Source organism: Scylla paramamosain, chromosome 13 (assembly GCF_035594125.1).
Source record: "Scylla paramamosain isolate STU-SP2022 chromosome 13, ASM3559412v1, whole genome shotgun sequence".
NCBI classification, from domain to species: domain Eukaryota; kingdom Metazoa; phylum Arthropoda; class Malacostraca; order Decapoda; family Portunidae; genus Scylla; species Scylla paramamosain.
The window spans coordinates 26,603,852-26,619,504 of NC_087163.1; the positions used below are offsets into that span (position 1 = coordinate 26,603,852).

At 44.2% G+C, this 15,653-nt stretch overlaps 1 protein-coding gene and 1 long non-coding RNA gene across 3 annotated transcripts in view; both read left to right on the forward strand.

Annotated features, from left to right (window-relative positions):
* Positions 1–15,653, forward strand: part of LOC135106615 (uncharacterized) — a 21,356-nt gene continuing 5,703 nt past the window's right edge. The window contains exon 1 of one of the 2 annotated variants that reach the window (XR_010271390.1): positions 1–978. This is a non-coding gene — a long non-coding RNA (uncharacterized LOC135106615). Of the gene's footprint in view, positions 979–8,369; positions 8,538–15,653 lie in introns of those variants that run through there. The other variant, XR_010271391.1, reaches the window with a different exon arrangement.
* LOC135106610 (polyubiquitin-C) lies at positions 9,894–14,998 on the forward strand. Its single transcript, XM_064015883.1, has 2 exons — positions 9,894–10,048; positions 12,138–14,998. The coding sequence occupies exon 2, from the start codon at positions 12,145–12,147 to the stop codon at positions 14,887–14,889; it is 2,745 nt and encodes a 914-aa protein (XP_063871953.1). The 5' UTR covers positions 9,894–10,048; positions 12,138–12,144; the 3' UTR covers positions 14,890–14,998.

Genomic DNA, 15,653 nt, shown 5'->3' on the forward strand with positions numbered 1-15,653 from the left:
TACCTGACTCCCTTTTAATTTTATTTAATAACTGTATTATTTAGGTTGCTCACAATAATACAAATATAAATGTCAGTAGCAGTAGCAGCAGCAGCAGCGGTAATAGTAGAAGGAGGAAGAAGAGTAACGACCTAGCATTACTATTTCCCCGTAAATTATCATTATGGTGTTCCTGGTGGCGTGATGCGCAGGGCGGCGCCGTGGTGAGGATTCATGTGAGTGCCACCACCACCAACACGGGGCTCCACCACACTTTGCTCCCCCAGACACACACACGTGACCAGACACGCTCACCTTATCACCCTTCGCTCCAATACTCTGAACACGCAGTATATCAGATAGCTAGTTAAAAATAAATAAATAAATAAATAAATAAATAAGTGAGTAAAATAAATAAAATTACTCAATACCAATACATACGAAGAAAGGAAAATTCCATGAAAAATTTGCCATTTATGTCATAACATGTCAACATTTTGAAATCGTAACGTATTAGATAAACGACAGGCAAACAAAAAAAAAAAAAGAAAAAAAAACTAAGTGAATCAAGTAAGTAAAATGACTCAGCAGCAATATTTACAAAGAAAAAAATATTTGACGAACATTTGTTATTTGCGTTAGGGATAAACAATAAGGAAAAGAGTAGCAATTCGGAGCGCCATTATTAAGAAATCGTTATAGCCAAGTGATTCGTGAGGAAGGCTGACGGATCGAGAAAGAAAGAAAATAAGGACAGTTCTACTAAGATTTGGTATTCACATAAAGGACGAACACGAACAAGAAGGAAAAGATCAGCCACGGAACGTCCATGTTGAGAATATTTCCTGTTACGTAGGGAGGCAGGTGAGGAAGGCTGACGGATCAAGTGACGCAGACCTGCCAGCCGCCGTCCCTCGCCAAGGTCACCAGGCGCACCCTGCACGTTCAATAGATGCTCAGTACGGCTCCTTTCGCCCACCGGGGAAACCTATAATAGAAGTAAGGCTAACACTGTCCTGGGGAAAGATACACATTACGTGCACCGTCAGGTTTAACAAGTATTTCCGTGTTGGCACCTCACCCTGGGAATCTCTCTCTCTCTCTCTCTCTCTCTCTCTCTCTCTCTCTCTCTCTGGTATTTTGCACCTAATCTTCTACATACCATCATTCCTACCCTCATAATTAATTACATTAAGAGGGATTGACATTTTTTTTATTTATTTATTTTAGTTATTTATTTATTACTATTTTTTTTTTTTTTTATTACTGAAGATGCTTGTCTGTCTTCATATTCAAGTTGGTCACTGTCACACAAATTAAATTGAATAACATGTATCTGCCTCTATTGTGACTCGCCAGTTAATGCCTTTCCAGGAGTCCACATTCTTTGATTCCTTTGTGTTAGTTGTCTTTTTTTTTTTTTTTTTTTTTTTTAGGTTGCATATTAACGCCTTGAATTCGGTAGCATTTTCATATTGTTACTTGGGATAAGATTATTAAGTAGGTGATTTTAGTAAGTTCCATGGCACCTTTCTTGAAATCTGGGAGTGAAGTAAGTGCCTCGTAATATTCTCTGACATTCGTTTCATACTATTCTGATTTACACTAGACTATTTTAACAAGTTACTGAATATTACCCAATTCTCTCTCTCTCTCTCTCTCTCTCTCTCTCTCTCTCTCTCTCTCTCTCTCTCTCTCTCTCAACATCATACAAACTCTTAAAATCTGGTTGGTTTCTTGGAACATATTAGTTCATTTAGACTCGAAATCCTACGAAACTAGATAGTTTTGGGCCAAGAAAATTTTACTAGACATCACACAGCTCACTGGTTTTAAGACAGCACCTGCAAAACTTAGTCAAATCATGTACTCTCAGCGTGGACAAGAGCATAAGACAGCCTCCGGATTCAGCGTTGATCAGTACGTGTTCTCTTTTCCTTTGTTATAAAAAAAAATAAATAAATAAATAAATGATAAATAAATAAGATAAATAAATAAATAAAGGATGTGTTGGAATATGAATAGTTTTCTACCGTTCCGCTAACTTTCGTTTCTTTCTCTTAGTGTTCAGTCGTTATCCAGTCCTATATTTAGACACTGGTACTAGTATGCGATTCTCCTTCATTACTTGGCAGTGTCGGTACACAACCTTCAACTTTATCCAAGAAGGTTATTTAGAAATGTGACCAACTTTTTTTTTCTCTCTATCTCGCTCTCTCAATCCACTAACCTTCACAGAACATCATTTGAATGTGCTTGTATTCATCTTTAACGAACAGCGCCGCGACCATTGCCTTGTTACCACCACGAGCCCCAGGGAGTTGTTTGGTTTCCACCAGTAACACCAACACCACCACCACCGCAAGGAAAAGACGCCCCACCCTGCTCATTTGGAACGTGTTGCTACCAGGAAGTGTGTTGGGGACATGGTCGTCTTTCTTAACGGGGAAATATCTTTATTTTAATGTTTCTTTCATCTCGGGACAAAGGAAGAGAGGGAAATCGCTCTGCTTTCAGTGCCAGGCCGAGGCAATGAACGGGGGACATCTTTGTGCGAGAGAAGCTGCGTCATAGAGAGAGCAGCTGCTGCAGCGGTAGCAGCACAGGCCTTGAGTCCCGGCCATGATGTGGGAAGTGTATGAACAAAGGGCCGCTATTCTAAGACGAGCCACGCACTGCAGGGGAGCAGCAGGTGTTATGTGGAGCAGTTGTCAGGTGCTTCTTAAATATTTTCTCACCTACCTCTTCCCTGACTGCTCAGATTTCCAGCATATTGCTCTATTAATATAACATGATGACTTCCCATTGTCCACAGGACAGTAATGCAAGTCAGGCCAGCAGAGAAAGGCATTACGTTTATATAGCCAGGACATCCACAGAATCATCATATTCTTGCAGTGCACGAAATATTCCCACAAAGAAAAAGAAGAAACATGAATCAGAACTTAAAGCTTATTTTCTGCCATGGAGAAGCGCATGTGACCGAGCCAGCTGCCTTCCTGCGACGTCACGGGGCTTGCCGTTGGCACCGCGTGATTGGCTGTGACGTCATGAAGGGAGCTGCCGCAGTGTCCGCATTTGTGACGTCACCGAGCCGTGATGTGTAGGGTGGCGTGTTCGGTCACGTGGAGGCTAACAGTGGGACATGAGGCTGCACGCACTTAGGCCGGGGAGAATAAGTTTGGGCGATGGGTGACTGGGAACGTGAGAGACTTAGGAAGAGGGTGGGAGTGATGTGGAAGCGAGGAAGGATTTTAAGATCAACGCAGGTGGCCTTGTGTGTGTGTGTGTGTGTGTGTGTGTGTGTGTGTGTGTGTGTGTGTGTTAACGCCTTTGTTGCAGGAATGATGGGAGTGGCGCGTGATTAATGGGATGACAGAGTGATGGGGAGAGTTGAGTGAACATCTACCAGAGAGAGAGAGAGAGAGAGCGTGTGTGTTGTGGCATTTTCACTGCAGTGAGGACAACATCCTGTATGAGAGAGAGAGAGAGAGAGAGAGAGAGAGAGAGAGAGAGAGAGAGAGAGAGAGCCGTAAACCTGAGGCAGCCTACACCATCGCCACCACCACCACCACTTTCCCCTTGGCTACAGAGGTAAAATTAGCCTCGATCGTTCAGAGCCAGTGTGTGGTGGATGCATGAACATCAACTCACTCTCTACTACTCTTCGTTTATTTGTTCCTCAGTTCCAACATTTCAGACTAATAGATGAAAGGAATAGTTGCATCAGAGGGTATGATCGATATAGTACGGCTTCTTACAAATTCCCTTGTTTTATTATATACCTACGTCTTTGGTTTCCCAATTTCATCATTTCAAACTAAGTGTAGATAGATTAAGGGAATAGCTGTATCGGAAGTCTTTGTCGATACAGTACGTAGTTGCATTCTCAGTTTCTCAACATTTAAAACCGAGTTACTTTTATTTGCCAGTTTCTCAAATTTCAGGATTTCTGGTTTGGTACAGGGTCGTATCAAGAGTCCTTATCTATACAGTACGTATACATGTTTGCTTCATGTGAGCCTGTATCTAATCTAGGGGGTATCACAATGTAGTGCGTCATGCACATGTAATCTTACCACGGGGCCGAGCATGACTCACTGTTGCCAGCCGCTTGTTTTCTTCCTTTGTCAGACAGTACGGCGTGTCATCATGCTGTGTGCTCGTTATGTCCCGTGTGTACAAGACTTTTCTTGGCTGTTCTTTTTTCTATTGTCATGTTACGTATGAGCAGGACTTCCCTCGGCTGTTTTCTTCTACTTACCATTTCTTCGTACTGAAAGTACCACTATTATAGTTCCGCTACTATTGATTCCCCACTAGTAATTCTTTCCCCTTACTACTACTACTTCTGCTTTTAATATACTTTATTGGCAGATTAGCAGTCAGGTAACTCCACAAGTCTACACGAAGAAAAACATAAGGAAATATGCATTAAGTTTATTTGGACAGTAAAAAAAATCACTAAACAAAGATTACATTAAACAACCCATAACAGTAAAATTGCAATAAACTGAGACAAGCTGCAACACTCTACTCCAACATCGCTTTTGTGCCGTGCCTTGGCGCCTCAAGAGTTCTCTCCTTCCTCCTAACATGATTGTAAGTCTTCCGTGATGGCGACTATTTCCTGAAGAGGCTTAATTATTTGTTCCCTGCACGTCAGACAGTTCCACCACTCTGAGACGGGGACTTTTGAGGAGACTTGCGGGGCATGGGGCGGACGATTGGAGAGGTCACGGGGTCCCCTAGGCGGCTGGGTGGGCGTTCCTCCGGGTAACTGGTCCTGCGTGGAGAGACTGGTAAAGGATCATCAGTTTTTCCTTTAAGTGAACCACCAGGAGATTGCTGCAGTCCTGTCCCGCTTGCAGATTCCAGCGAGGCCTCGGTGCGTTCACCACTGGTAGCCTCAATGGGATTTGAAGTGTCACAAGGCGAGTCACAGGCAACCCCGTGCATAACAGAAGGCTTATTTGGTGAACTGGCGGGATCAGGGTCAGTGGAGTGTCCTTGACCAGGTTCAGGTGCACAAGCTGTCGAGCTGCTCGTCTCCTGCAGGTCTTCACGTTGGTCCGGATCTTCAAGCAGTAGTCTTCCGACCCCTAGAATAACGCTGACTTCCTCCTCTGCCCTCCTGGTGCTCTCCTCTTCATCCTCCACTTTGTTCCCTCTCGTCTTGCCCGTGTCCACGCTGTCCGGTGCCCACCCATCCTCCAGCATCTCCCGCTCCTTCTGCTTCCGCTTGGGACATTTGAAGGCGAAGGCGACGTGATCCCCGTGGCAGTTCACACAGCGTACGTAGTCGGTGGAACATTCGTCCCCTCCGTGGCCTTCCTCCCCGCAATGGTAACACGTTCGCACAGTCTTGGGACAGGTGTCAATCTCGTGTTCATAGGAAAAGCAACGAGCACACTGCGGAACCTTCAGGTAGGGTTTCTTCTTCAGCCGGACAATGGAGCGTTCATAGCTGAGCTTCATGCCCCCGGAGGACTTTAGCACTTTGTCGGCGTCTTCTATGGTGTTGAACTCGATGAAGAGCGAGTCCTCGCCTTTCCAGTCCACTCTTATTACCTTAACACCATTGCAGGAACTTATATCGTTTGCTATGTCTTCAAGAGATTTTTCTTGCAAGGAGCGAGGTAAATCTCTGGCTATGAGTGTACAGTGAGCAATATATTCCTCAGTTTTCACAACATTTATTCCCTCCTCCGCCAGGTTAGCTCTCACATCCGCGGTCATGGAGAAGTCCACGTGATGCTCAGAGATCACGTACACACCCAGAACGTCCTCTTCCTTCTTCCAGTACGTTAAGACAAATCCAGTCAAGGCGTGGAAGCGATTCAGGACGTGCTCCAAATCGTAATCTGGATCATTCATTTTCAAACTGATCGCAGGCATGGCGGCTTTAATTCCTGCTTTGAGTGGTGCGTGGTGTAGGAATGCCTGGAGAATGACTGGACCCCTCGCGACTTGCTGTGCTGCTCTGCCCACTAACCCAGGTCCTGGTCACCGAACCTTTGCTGTTCGAAACCTGTTCACGTGTGCCAGCGGCGAACCAGTAAAAGCTCCGTTTCATACACTCGTTTTCCCTCATTACGACCACAATTAGCACAGCAGTTTATCTTAGCATGCATAGTTTGTCCCCAGCACATGCCTTCTCCTTTGTATTTAAATTTGTCCAGTAAAGTACCATCGAGTTGAAGAGCGAGGTTATGACAGTCTCTTGCCCAACGTGTGTGTTGGAAATGAGTCCTTTTCACAGACTTCAGAATAATGCAGAATGGTTAAAAATTGCTTAATTTTGATACGGTTCAGATGCAAGATGAATCTATTTTTTTCTAAACTAAATTTTCGTGTTTTCCATACATTTCGAAAGCAAAAGAAATCAAAATTAAGTTGGAATTGCGTTTTTCTCAATACGTTTCAGACAAAAAAATCTGAGTCCTCGCCACGTTATATGCCCTTCAATCATGTACTTCATATCCTAACAGACTTACCACCAAGTCTAGGAGCATCAAAGTATTCTGAAACACTTCCCCGTTTCATTCCCCTGATTTCATTCACCATGCTCGAGTAGAAGTTAAAGGGGATTTCATGGGTATTTTACTGATTTTAGTAATAGATTAACAAGTATTCTACGTTATCAGTATTGAGAAACCGCTTTGAAAACCTGATTAATTTTCTCCGTGAGCTTTGAAAATAGTCACGTTGAGAGAAAATAATATATCGAATCAACGTATTCATGTAATAACATCTCGATTTCAGCTATGATCTTAACTTACAAATACTTAATAATTGCAGTTTTTTTCAGCTTTAATGTGAAACAGCGCTAGTGTTCTTTTTAGGCAATTCACTCCTGAAAAAAAAAAAAAACTTATCACCTTGTAGATAAGATTCTACCGTGTGTAAGTACTTGTTCTGTAGACTTTGAACCCAAGCTGCTATTTGCACTCATAAAATCACCATTCTAGATAGTTCAGGCAAAATACTGTAAAGAATATGAAAGTTGGATCACCTACCACTGTAATCGTACCATTTAACTTTTTTTGCAAATTCATATAGACCAGTGAAGTAAGAAATATTAATAGTACATGCATAATTAAATAAACAAATAACATGAAATTAAATATCCTTGGTCTGTCAAGAAACAAGGGAATATATTGCGTAATAATGATGATAATAATAATAATAATAATAATAATAATAATAATAATAATAATCATAACCTCAGTTGCATAATGACCTCATTAAAAATAAATGGATAAATCTATCTGTCTATATACCATGCCGGCGATCCCACACTGGATGGCCCTGACAAAACACCACACACTTAAACACACATCATTCACACTAAGATCCAACTACCTTTAAAAAAATTCTAGTTAAAGTAACACAGGGATTTAAGGATGGCTCTATGGTTCTAGTGATAGATTAACAAGATTTCTACATTATTAACAGGAGAAACACTGTGAAGAACTCGGCTAATCATCCATATGGCTTTTTGAAATAGTCATGATGAAAGAACAGAGCTGTTTAAGAATACAGAGCCCCGTCAGTCTCTGTTGGAAATGGATAAATAGATAAATAAGTTCATGAAAATATCCGGGCACTCCTCGCTGTGGTGTCTCCGGTCTTTTCTCCGATTATAATGTCTGAGAAAACCTTGACCGCGCAGTTGTTGTTCATCTTTTGTTTGTTTTCAGGCTCCTTATTATGCCATCCATGTCAGGAAGACCCCGGGAAAGAAGGTCAGAAGATTAGTGAAGGAAGATGTGACGTCAATATTATCGTTCTCTGAGACGTCAGCGAGTGAATCAGGGTCAGGTTAATTCGGTAAACATTCTTCCCTGCAAGACAAAAATTCGTCCCTTCGAACTCCTAAGTGATTGATTCAACTCACTATTCGACATAGAATTGTTGTTTTCTTCTCTGTTATGATAATTATGAAGTTCAAACCACTCGTTCCTTTGGGTAGTTGTCTAATTTTTTGTAATGTCTTATTTTTTTTTTTCTGTACACGAGAGAGAGAGAGAGAGAGAGAGAGAGAGAGAGAGAGAGAGAGAGAGAGAGAGAGAGAGAGATTATACATGTTAAGAAATCAGTATATAGTTAAGTATTTTTCTTCTATTCATCTGTCAAAATATGATGCAACAATATTGGTAAACCTCCTAGTAGCGTCGCAGCTATCCCAGTTTAGTCAATGACTGTGTAGCCAAACATTTCTCAGTGGTGTGGATTAAAATCAGCAGCGTTACCATTGCATTAAAAGAGGTCTGGTTCATGAAGATACTTGGGCGACATCCGCTGGAAAACCCCGTCGTGTTAGTAGGTAATACTTCCCATGACGCAGGTCTCTCTCTCTCTCTCTCTCTCTCTCTCTCTCTCTCTCTCTCTCTCTCGTCTGCCGTTGAATGCTGTCTGTCGCCACATTCTGGTGCACGGTTTTCTTGAGATTCTCGTGCGTTACCCTCGATTTGGTGATTTTCCTAATACCCTGTGCCCTGCGTGGCATCTTTTGCTTCTGTGCGTGTGGATTGGTGGGTGGGGTGAGCGAATGGGTGAGTGTGTGAGTGTCCTGTATACCATTTGCTTTAGTTGACAATTGTTGTTGTTTATTTTATGGTGTCTGACGCTCTCTCTCTCTCTCTCTCTCTCTCTCTCTCTCTCTCTCTCTCTCTCTCTCTCTCTCTCTCTCTCTCTCTCTTCCTATAGATTCATGGCAGACCACTAATTTTGGCTGACGTATATCTGGTGATTTCCTACGGATGTTTAAACAGTAACCAGAACCGCGAGGTATTGAACGGGAAGCACCGGTGACGCCCGAGTGCACGAGCATCCGTCCCACTTGGCCGCCTCCCGAACCCTTACCCACATACTAGGCGAGTAGGGCAGGCAGTAATGGGGTGAAGGATGGGGATGGGTGGTGTAGGTAGTCAAATACTATTACTGGTTTGGTTTGCCTGTATGCTGTAAAGAAAGGAATACTCTCTCTCTCTCTCTCTCTCTCTCTCTCTCTCTCTCTCTCTCTCTCTCTCTCTCTCTCTTTGTAGACAGTATAGCAGCTACGTCACTATTAAGACTGTCAATTTGTTCCTATTTCTATATTTTGTAGGTTATCGGCGTGGGGTTCACAGTCCCTTCCTTTGTCTGAGACCCGCCACTGCGTTCACAGAAATGTTGGGAGGGCGGGAGCCAGGTGGCTGGTGCATGGCCACTTCTGAGAGAGAAAGTACTTCCCAGAGTCTCCCAGAGTGACAGGACTGCTAACTACTGAAGCTTTTTTTTGTATTATTAGATTATGTTTAGTTGTCATATATTTGTTGTAATCCTGTATTCTCCTTATAACAGGTGATGACATGTATGTATTTAGGTGAGCTTAATATTAGTATTGCTAGCATATCAACTGTTATCATTGTATTGACCCGTGAATCAGGTAAAGGTTATGTGGTGGATTCTGGTATGCAATATTGTGTTTTGATGGATGGATGCTCTCTCTCTCTCTCTCTCTCTCTCTCTCTCTCTCTGTGTGTGTGTGTGTGTGTGTGTGCCATATAGCAATGTTAACTTCATTTATATTTAGCAAGCATACACCTACGTAGTTCTCTAGCTGAAAATATCCATTCATTCCTCTTTTACTTGGCGACCACAGGATTTGAGGAGACACGAGGGCACTGATGGGAGCGGTGGTGGAAGATTCTAGTAGTATTTATATAGGAAAATCATGATGAAACCACTGAGAGTAAACGGGGGAGCAGCAGAACCCAATATCATTCACCACTCCACCTCTGTAACTCGTGCATTAATATCACCATACCCTACACCTAATTCATCTGACAAAGAACTATTCCAAATGGGATTTTTCCGTGGGGGGATCGAAACCAAGGTGCATGAAAACAAAACACGAAGAGAATGTTGGGAGATAGAAGTATCTGGTATTGTGAGGCGCAGGCGCAGAGGCGGATGGGCTGAGGGGGAGGCGCAGCATAAATACAACTCGCGTTCCCCCCACTGCCCAGAACCAAGCCAGGTGCCGTACAGGGAGGATATACTGAGTTTCTACACTTAAGCGGTACGTTATTTGAAGTTTTATCGTGAATATATCATCTGTGATAATGTTCTAATATCCCCAATTGATCGTACGTAGCGTGAGAGATGTATAGAGTGACGTTATGTGTGACGTGGTGTAGTTTATCTTTGTTCCTTCCCATTCTCCCTCCAGCCATTTTGTATTTCATCACCCTAGTTTCCTTTGTCCGGCTGCTTGGAAGGATTGAGGGTGTTATCAGTTAACTGGATAGTGATACGTGCTTCCTTGTATATCATGAAAAAAAAAAAAATTAAAACAACCAGTATTTAGTTTTAATTTGCGATTATAAAGGGTCATTTTAGAGGATGGCGTGGGCACTACAGGCTGTGGTATCTTTAAATCTTGTTATAGTGAAGAATGTAGGAAGAGAATTTTAAAAAGTTTAAAAGGAGTAAGGGACCCAGCATTACTTTAAGGCTAGGCCAGCTCATGGCGGCTGCGGTCCGCTGGCCGCCATTACATGGTGAACAAAGACCCCGTGATGCAAGATACCTACGAAAGCCAGGACTCCTTACTTTGAGTATCTTTTAAATCCCGCTGGATGTAACGAGTGGTGGTGGTGGTGGGCGCTATTACAGCTTGAACAAAGGCTGGGAAGAAGTCGGCTGGCGGCGGTGGTGGTGGTGTGATCTAGAACCAAGTATGGGATTGGTGTTCTAAAGCTTCACTTGTAGGTCTCCCCAGCTTAGTCTCACATGTCTTTTAGAATGAGTGAGTGTATTTAGGACGATTTCCATTCGTGTGCAATGTATTTGGTTAGCTAACAGTTCATCACACGAGTTACTGGTCGAGTGGTGATGGTGGAGGTTGGTTCTTTTCTTAATCTAACGGTTTTCATTGTGATGGATGTTTGTAACCAGATGTTCTTGGGTTAAGTAGCTCAGAACTGTTCTCGAGTCCTTCACAGCTGATCAAGTAGCGGAGAAATGATATGGTTTAATTTTCTGAAGTTATAGGACGTTTTTCTTTGTTAGTGATTTTCTTTGTTTCGGATGCTTTCCATAGTGACTCGGGTTAAGTTAAACCGTTTCCTCTGACTCATGCACAGCTGGTCCAGTGGCGAGGTTGTACTTTTTTTCCTAGTACGTATACGAACATGAGGATTGTGGTAAAATTGAAACCTACTGACATGTGGCAACCATTTTCCGTCACCATTTTATCACCCCCCCTCCTATCCTGCCCCACCCTACAGGCAGTCAGCTGTCGTCATGCATACAATAATAATCTCATATTAAAACGTTTTAGATCGGGGATGTGCTTCATGGTTGGCTTTTTTTTTTTTTTTTTTCTGTATCCCCAGTCACCCTGCGTAGTATTTTTTTTATTTTTTATTTTTTTAGGAAAGACACTGGCCAAGGGCAACAAAAATCTAATAAAAAAAATGCCCGCTGAAATGCCAGTCCCATAAAAGGGTCAAAGCAGTGGTCACAAATTGATGAATAAGTGTCTTGAAACCTCCCTCTTGAAGGAATTCAAGTCAGGAAGGTGGAAATACAGAAGCAGGCAGGGAGTTCCAGAGTTTACCAGAGAAAGGGATGAATGATTGAGAATACTGGTTAACTCTTGCGTTAGAGAGGTGGACAGAATAGGGGTGAGAGAAAGAAGAAAGTCTTGTGCAGCGAGGCCGCGTGAGGAGGGGAGGCATGCAGTTAGCAAGATCAGAAGAGCAGTTAGCATGAAAATAGCGGTAGAAGACAGCTAGATATGCAACATTGCGGCGGTGAGAGAGGCTGAAGACAGTCAGAGGAGAGGAGTTGATGAGACGAAAAGCTTTTGATTCCACCCTGTCTAGAAGAGCAGTATGAGTGGAACAATGTGCATTTATTGGCAACCGATATCTCTCTCTCTCTCTCTCTCTCTCTCTCTCTCTCTCTCTCTCTCTCTCTCTCTCTCTCTCTCTCTCTCTCTCTCTCTCTCTCTCTCTCTCTCTCTCTCTCTCTCTTTATTATTGTCACTAATCATAAGTGGAACTAACTTGTGCAGTTTCATGTCTATTCTAATTTAGTAAGATACGTCTGATGTTAGTTCTGATTTAGTATTGACAGCTTCACTAAATGCACATTGTTTACAGGTACATCATGCAGATCTTCGTGAAAACCCTGACGGGGAAGACCATCACACTAGAGGTTGAGCCGTCTGACACTATTGAGAATGTGAAGGCCAAGATCCAGGACAAGGAGGGCATCCCCCCAGATCAGCAGAGGTTGATCTTTGCTGGCAAGCAGCTGGAGGATGGCAGAACACTCTCAGACTACAACATCCAGAAGGAGTCCACCCTCCACCTTGTGCTCAGGCTGAGAGGAGGTATGCAGATCTTCGTCAAGACACTCACAGGCAAGACCATCACCTTGGAAGTGGAGCCCTCAGATACTATTGAGAATGTGAAGGCCAAGATCCAGGACAAGGAGGGCATCCCCCCAGACCAGCAGAGGTTGATCTTTGCTGGTAAGCAGCTGGAGGATGGCAGGACCTTGTCGGACTACAACATCCAGAAGGAATCCACACTCCATCTCGTGCTCAGGCTGAGAGGAGGCATGCAGATCTTTGTCAAGACACTCACAGGCAAGACCATCACCTTGGAAGTGGAGCCCTCAGATACTATTGAGAATGTGAAGGCCAAGATTCAGGACAAGGAGGGCATCCCCCCAGACCAGCAGAGGTTGATCTTTGCTGGCAAGCAGCTGGAGGATGGCAGAACACTCTCAGACTACAACATCCAGAAGGAATCAACACTCCATCTTGTGCTGAGGCTGAGAGGAGGCATGCAAATCTTTGTCAAAACCTTGACAGGGAAGACTATCACACTCGAGGTTGAGCCCTCAGATACCATTGAGAATGTGAAGGCCAAGATCCAAGACAAGGAGGGCATTCCTCCTGACCAGCAGAGGTTGATCTTTGCTGGCAAGCAACTGGAGGATGGCAGAACACTCTCAGACTACAACATCCAGAAGGAATCCACTCTTCACCTTGTGCTCAGACTGAGAGGAGGTATGCAAATCTTTGTGAAAACCTTGACAGGGAAGACCATCACCTTGGAAGTGGAGCCCTCAGACACCATTGAGAATGTGAAGGCCAAGATCCAGGACAAGGAGGGCATCCCCCCAGACCAGCAGAGGTTGATCTTTGCTGGTAAGCAGCTGGAGGATGGCAGAACACTCTCAGACTACAATATCCAGAAGGAATCCACACTCCACCTTGTGCTTAGGCTGAGAGGAGGCATGCAGATCTTTGTTAAGACTCTCACAGGCAAGACCATCACACTTGAGGTTGAGCCATCTGACACCATTGAGAATGTGAAGGCCAAGATCCAAGACAAGGAGGGCATTCCTCCTGACCAGCAGAGGTTGATCTTTGCTGGCAAGCAGCTGGAGGATGGCAGAACACTCTCAGACTACAACATCCAGAAGGAATCCACACTCCACCTTGTGCTCAGGCTGAGAGGAGGTATGCAGATCTTTGTGAAAACCTTGACAGGGAAGACCATCACCCTGGAAGTGGAGCCCTCAGACACCATTGAGAATGTGAAGGCCAAGATCCAGGACAAGGAGGGCATTCCCCCAGACCAGCAGAGGTTGATTTTTGCTGGTAAGCAGCTGGAGGATGGCAGAACTCTCTCAGACTACAACATCCAGAAGGAGTCCACACTCCACCTTGTGCTCAGGTTGAGAGGAGGTATGCAGATCTTTGTCAAGACTCTCACAGGGAAGACCATCACACTTGAAGTGGAGCCCTCAGATACTATTGAGAATGTGAAGGCCAAGATCCAGGACAAGGAGGGCATCCCCCCAGACCAGCAGAGGTTGATCTTTGCTGGCAAGCAGCTGGAGGATGGCAGAACACTCTCAGACTACAACATCCAGAAGGAATCCACACTCCACCTTGTGCTCAGGCTGAGAGGAGGTATGCAGATCTTCGTGAAAACCTTGACAGGGAAGACCATCACCCTGGAAGTGGAGCCCTCAGACACCATTGAGAATGTGAAGGCCAAGATCCAGGACAAGGAGGGCATTCCCCCAGACCAGCAGAGGTTGATCTTTGCTGGTAAGCAGCTGGAGGATGGCAGAACTCTCTCAGACTACAACATCCAGAAGGAGTCCACACTCCACCTTGTGCTCAGGTTGAGAGGAGGTATGCAGATCTTTGTCAAGACACTCACAGGCAAGACCATCACACTCGAGGTTGAGCCGTCTGACACCATTGAGAATGTGAAGGCCAAGATCCAGGACAAGGAGGGCATCCCCCCAGACCAGCAGAGGTTGATCTTTGCTGGCAAGCAGCTGGAGGATGGCAGAACACTCTCAGACTACAACATCCAGAAGGAATCCACTCTTCATCTTGTGCTCAGACTGAGAGGAGGTATGCAGATCTTCGTGAAAACCTTGACAGGGAAGACCATCACCCTGGAAGTGGAGCCCTCAGACACCATTGAGAATGTGAAGGCCAAGATCCAGGACAAGGAGGGCATCCCCCCTGACCAGCAGAGGTTGATCTTTGCTGGCAAGCAGCTGGAGGATGGCAGAACACTCTCAGACTACAACATCCAGAAGGAATCCACACTCCACCTTGTGCTCAGGCTGAGAGGAGGCATGCAAATCTTTGTCAAGACTCTGACAGGCAAGACCATCACCTTGGAAGTAGAGCCCTCAGATACTATTGAGAATGTGAAGGCCAAGATCCAAGATAAGGAAGGCATTCCACCTGACCAGCAGAGGTTGATCTTTGCTGGCAAGCAGTTGGAGGATGGCAGAACTCTTTCAGACTACAACATCCAGAAGGAATCCACTCTTCACCTTGTACTCAGACTTCGTGGAGGGAATTGGTAGTGCCTCGTCCTGCACGGCTTACAGGGATCTTTATTTTTGCAAATTTTATTCTGTATACCAGTTTTCTTACTTTTTATAATATGGCAGAAGAAATAAAATTATTCATTTGTATACTCTTTTTGTATTCTTTCTGGGTTGTTTGGTTTGATGTTTCAAATGAGATAGATTTTTAGGTGTAGATTATGTATTGCCCATGACAACAATACAGGAGGTTTTCAGTGTACTGGGTGATTGAAGCAAATCTTGACTTGCAGACAAAAAAAAAAAGCTGGACTGGACTTGATCCTCAGTGGCTGTGACTTCAAGCCCAGAAAGGGTGTGAAGCAAATATTAAGGGAGTAACCCACACTTGAGAGCCATTTTCTGTTTCCTCTAGGCAGCTGGTGGTTCATTTTGGTGTGTGCTTTCAGGAGAGGACCAGGTTGTAAGAACAAGGGAGTATAGAGTGGTGCCATGCATAGAGCAAGCAGAGATACCGATCTTCCCTGTCCTTGTGGCTGTTAGTTCTTCCCTGTGGTGAGTGTGTTTCTCCTGATAGATAAATATAATATTGGTTATATTAATGACGGGAGCAAACAGGTAAGCAGACACTTGAGTCAGGAGTGAAGGGTAGCCAGGCATTGAGTAAGCCGAGGTACTGGCCTTCCCTGGCAATGTGAATGTTACTCCTCTTTTTGGTGACTGTTTCTCTTGATATTCTAGTGCTTGAGTATGTGTGAGGACGGTGTATTGAATGGTATACATAACGAGTAACCAGCTAGATG

Excerpts from the sequence above, each read along its gene's own strand:
- LOC135106610 (XM_064015883.1), top strand. The coding sequence starts at position 12,145 with ATGCAGATCTTCGTGAAAACCCTGACGGGGAAGACCATCACACTAGAG.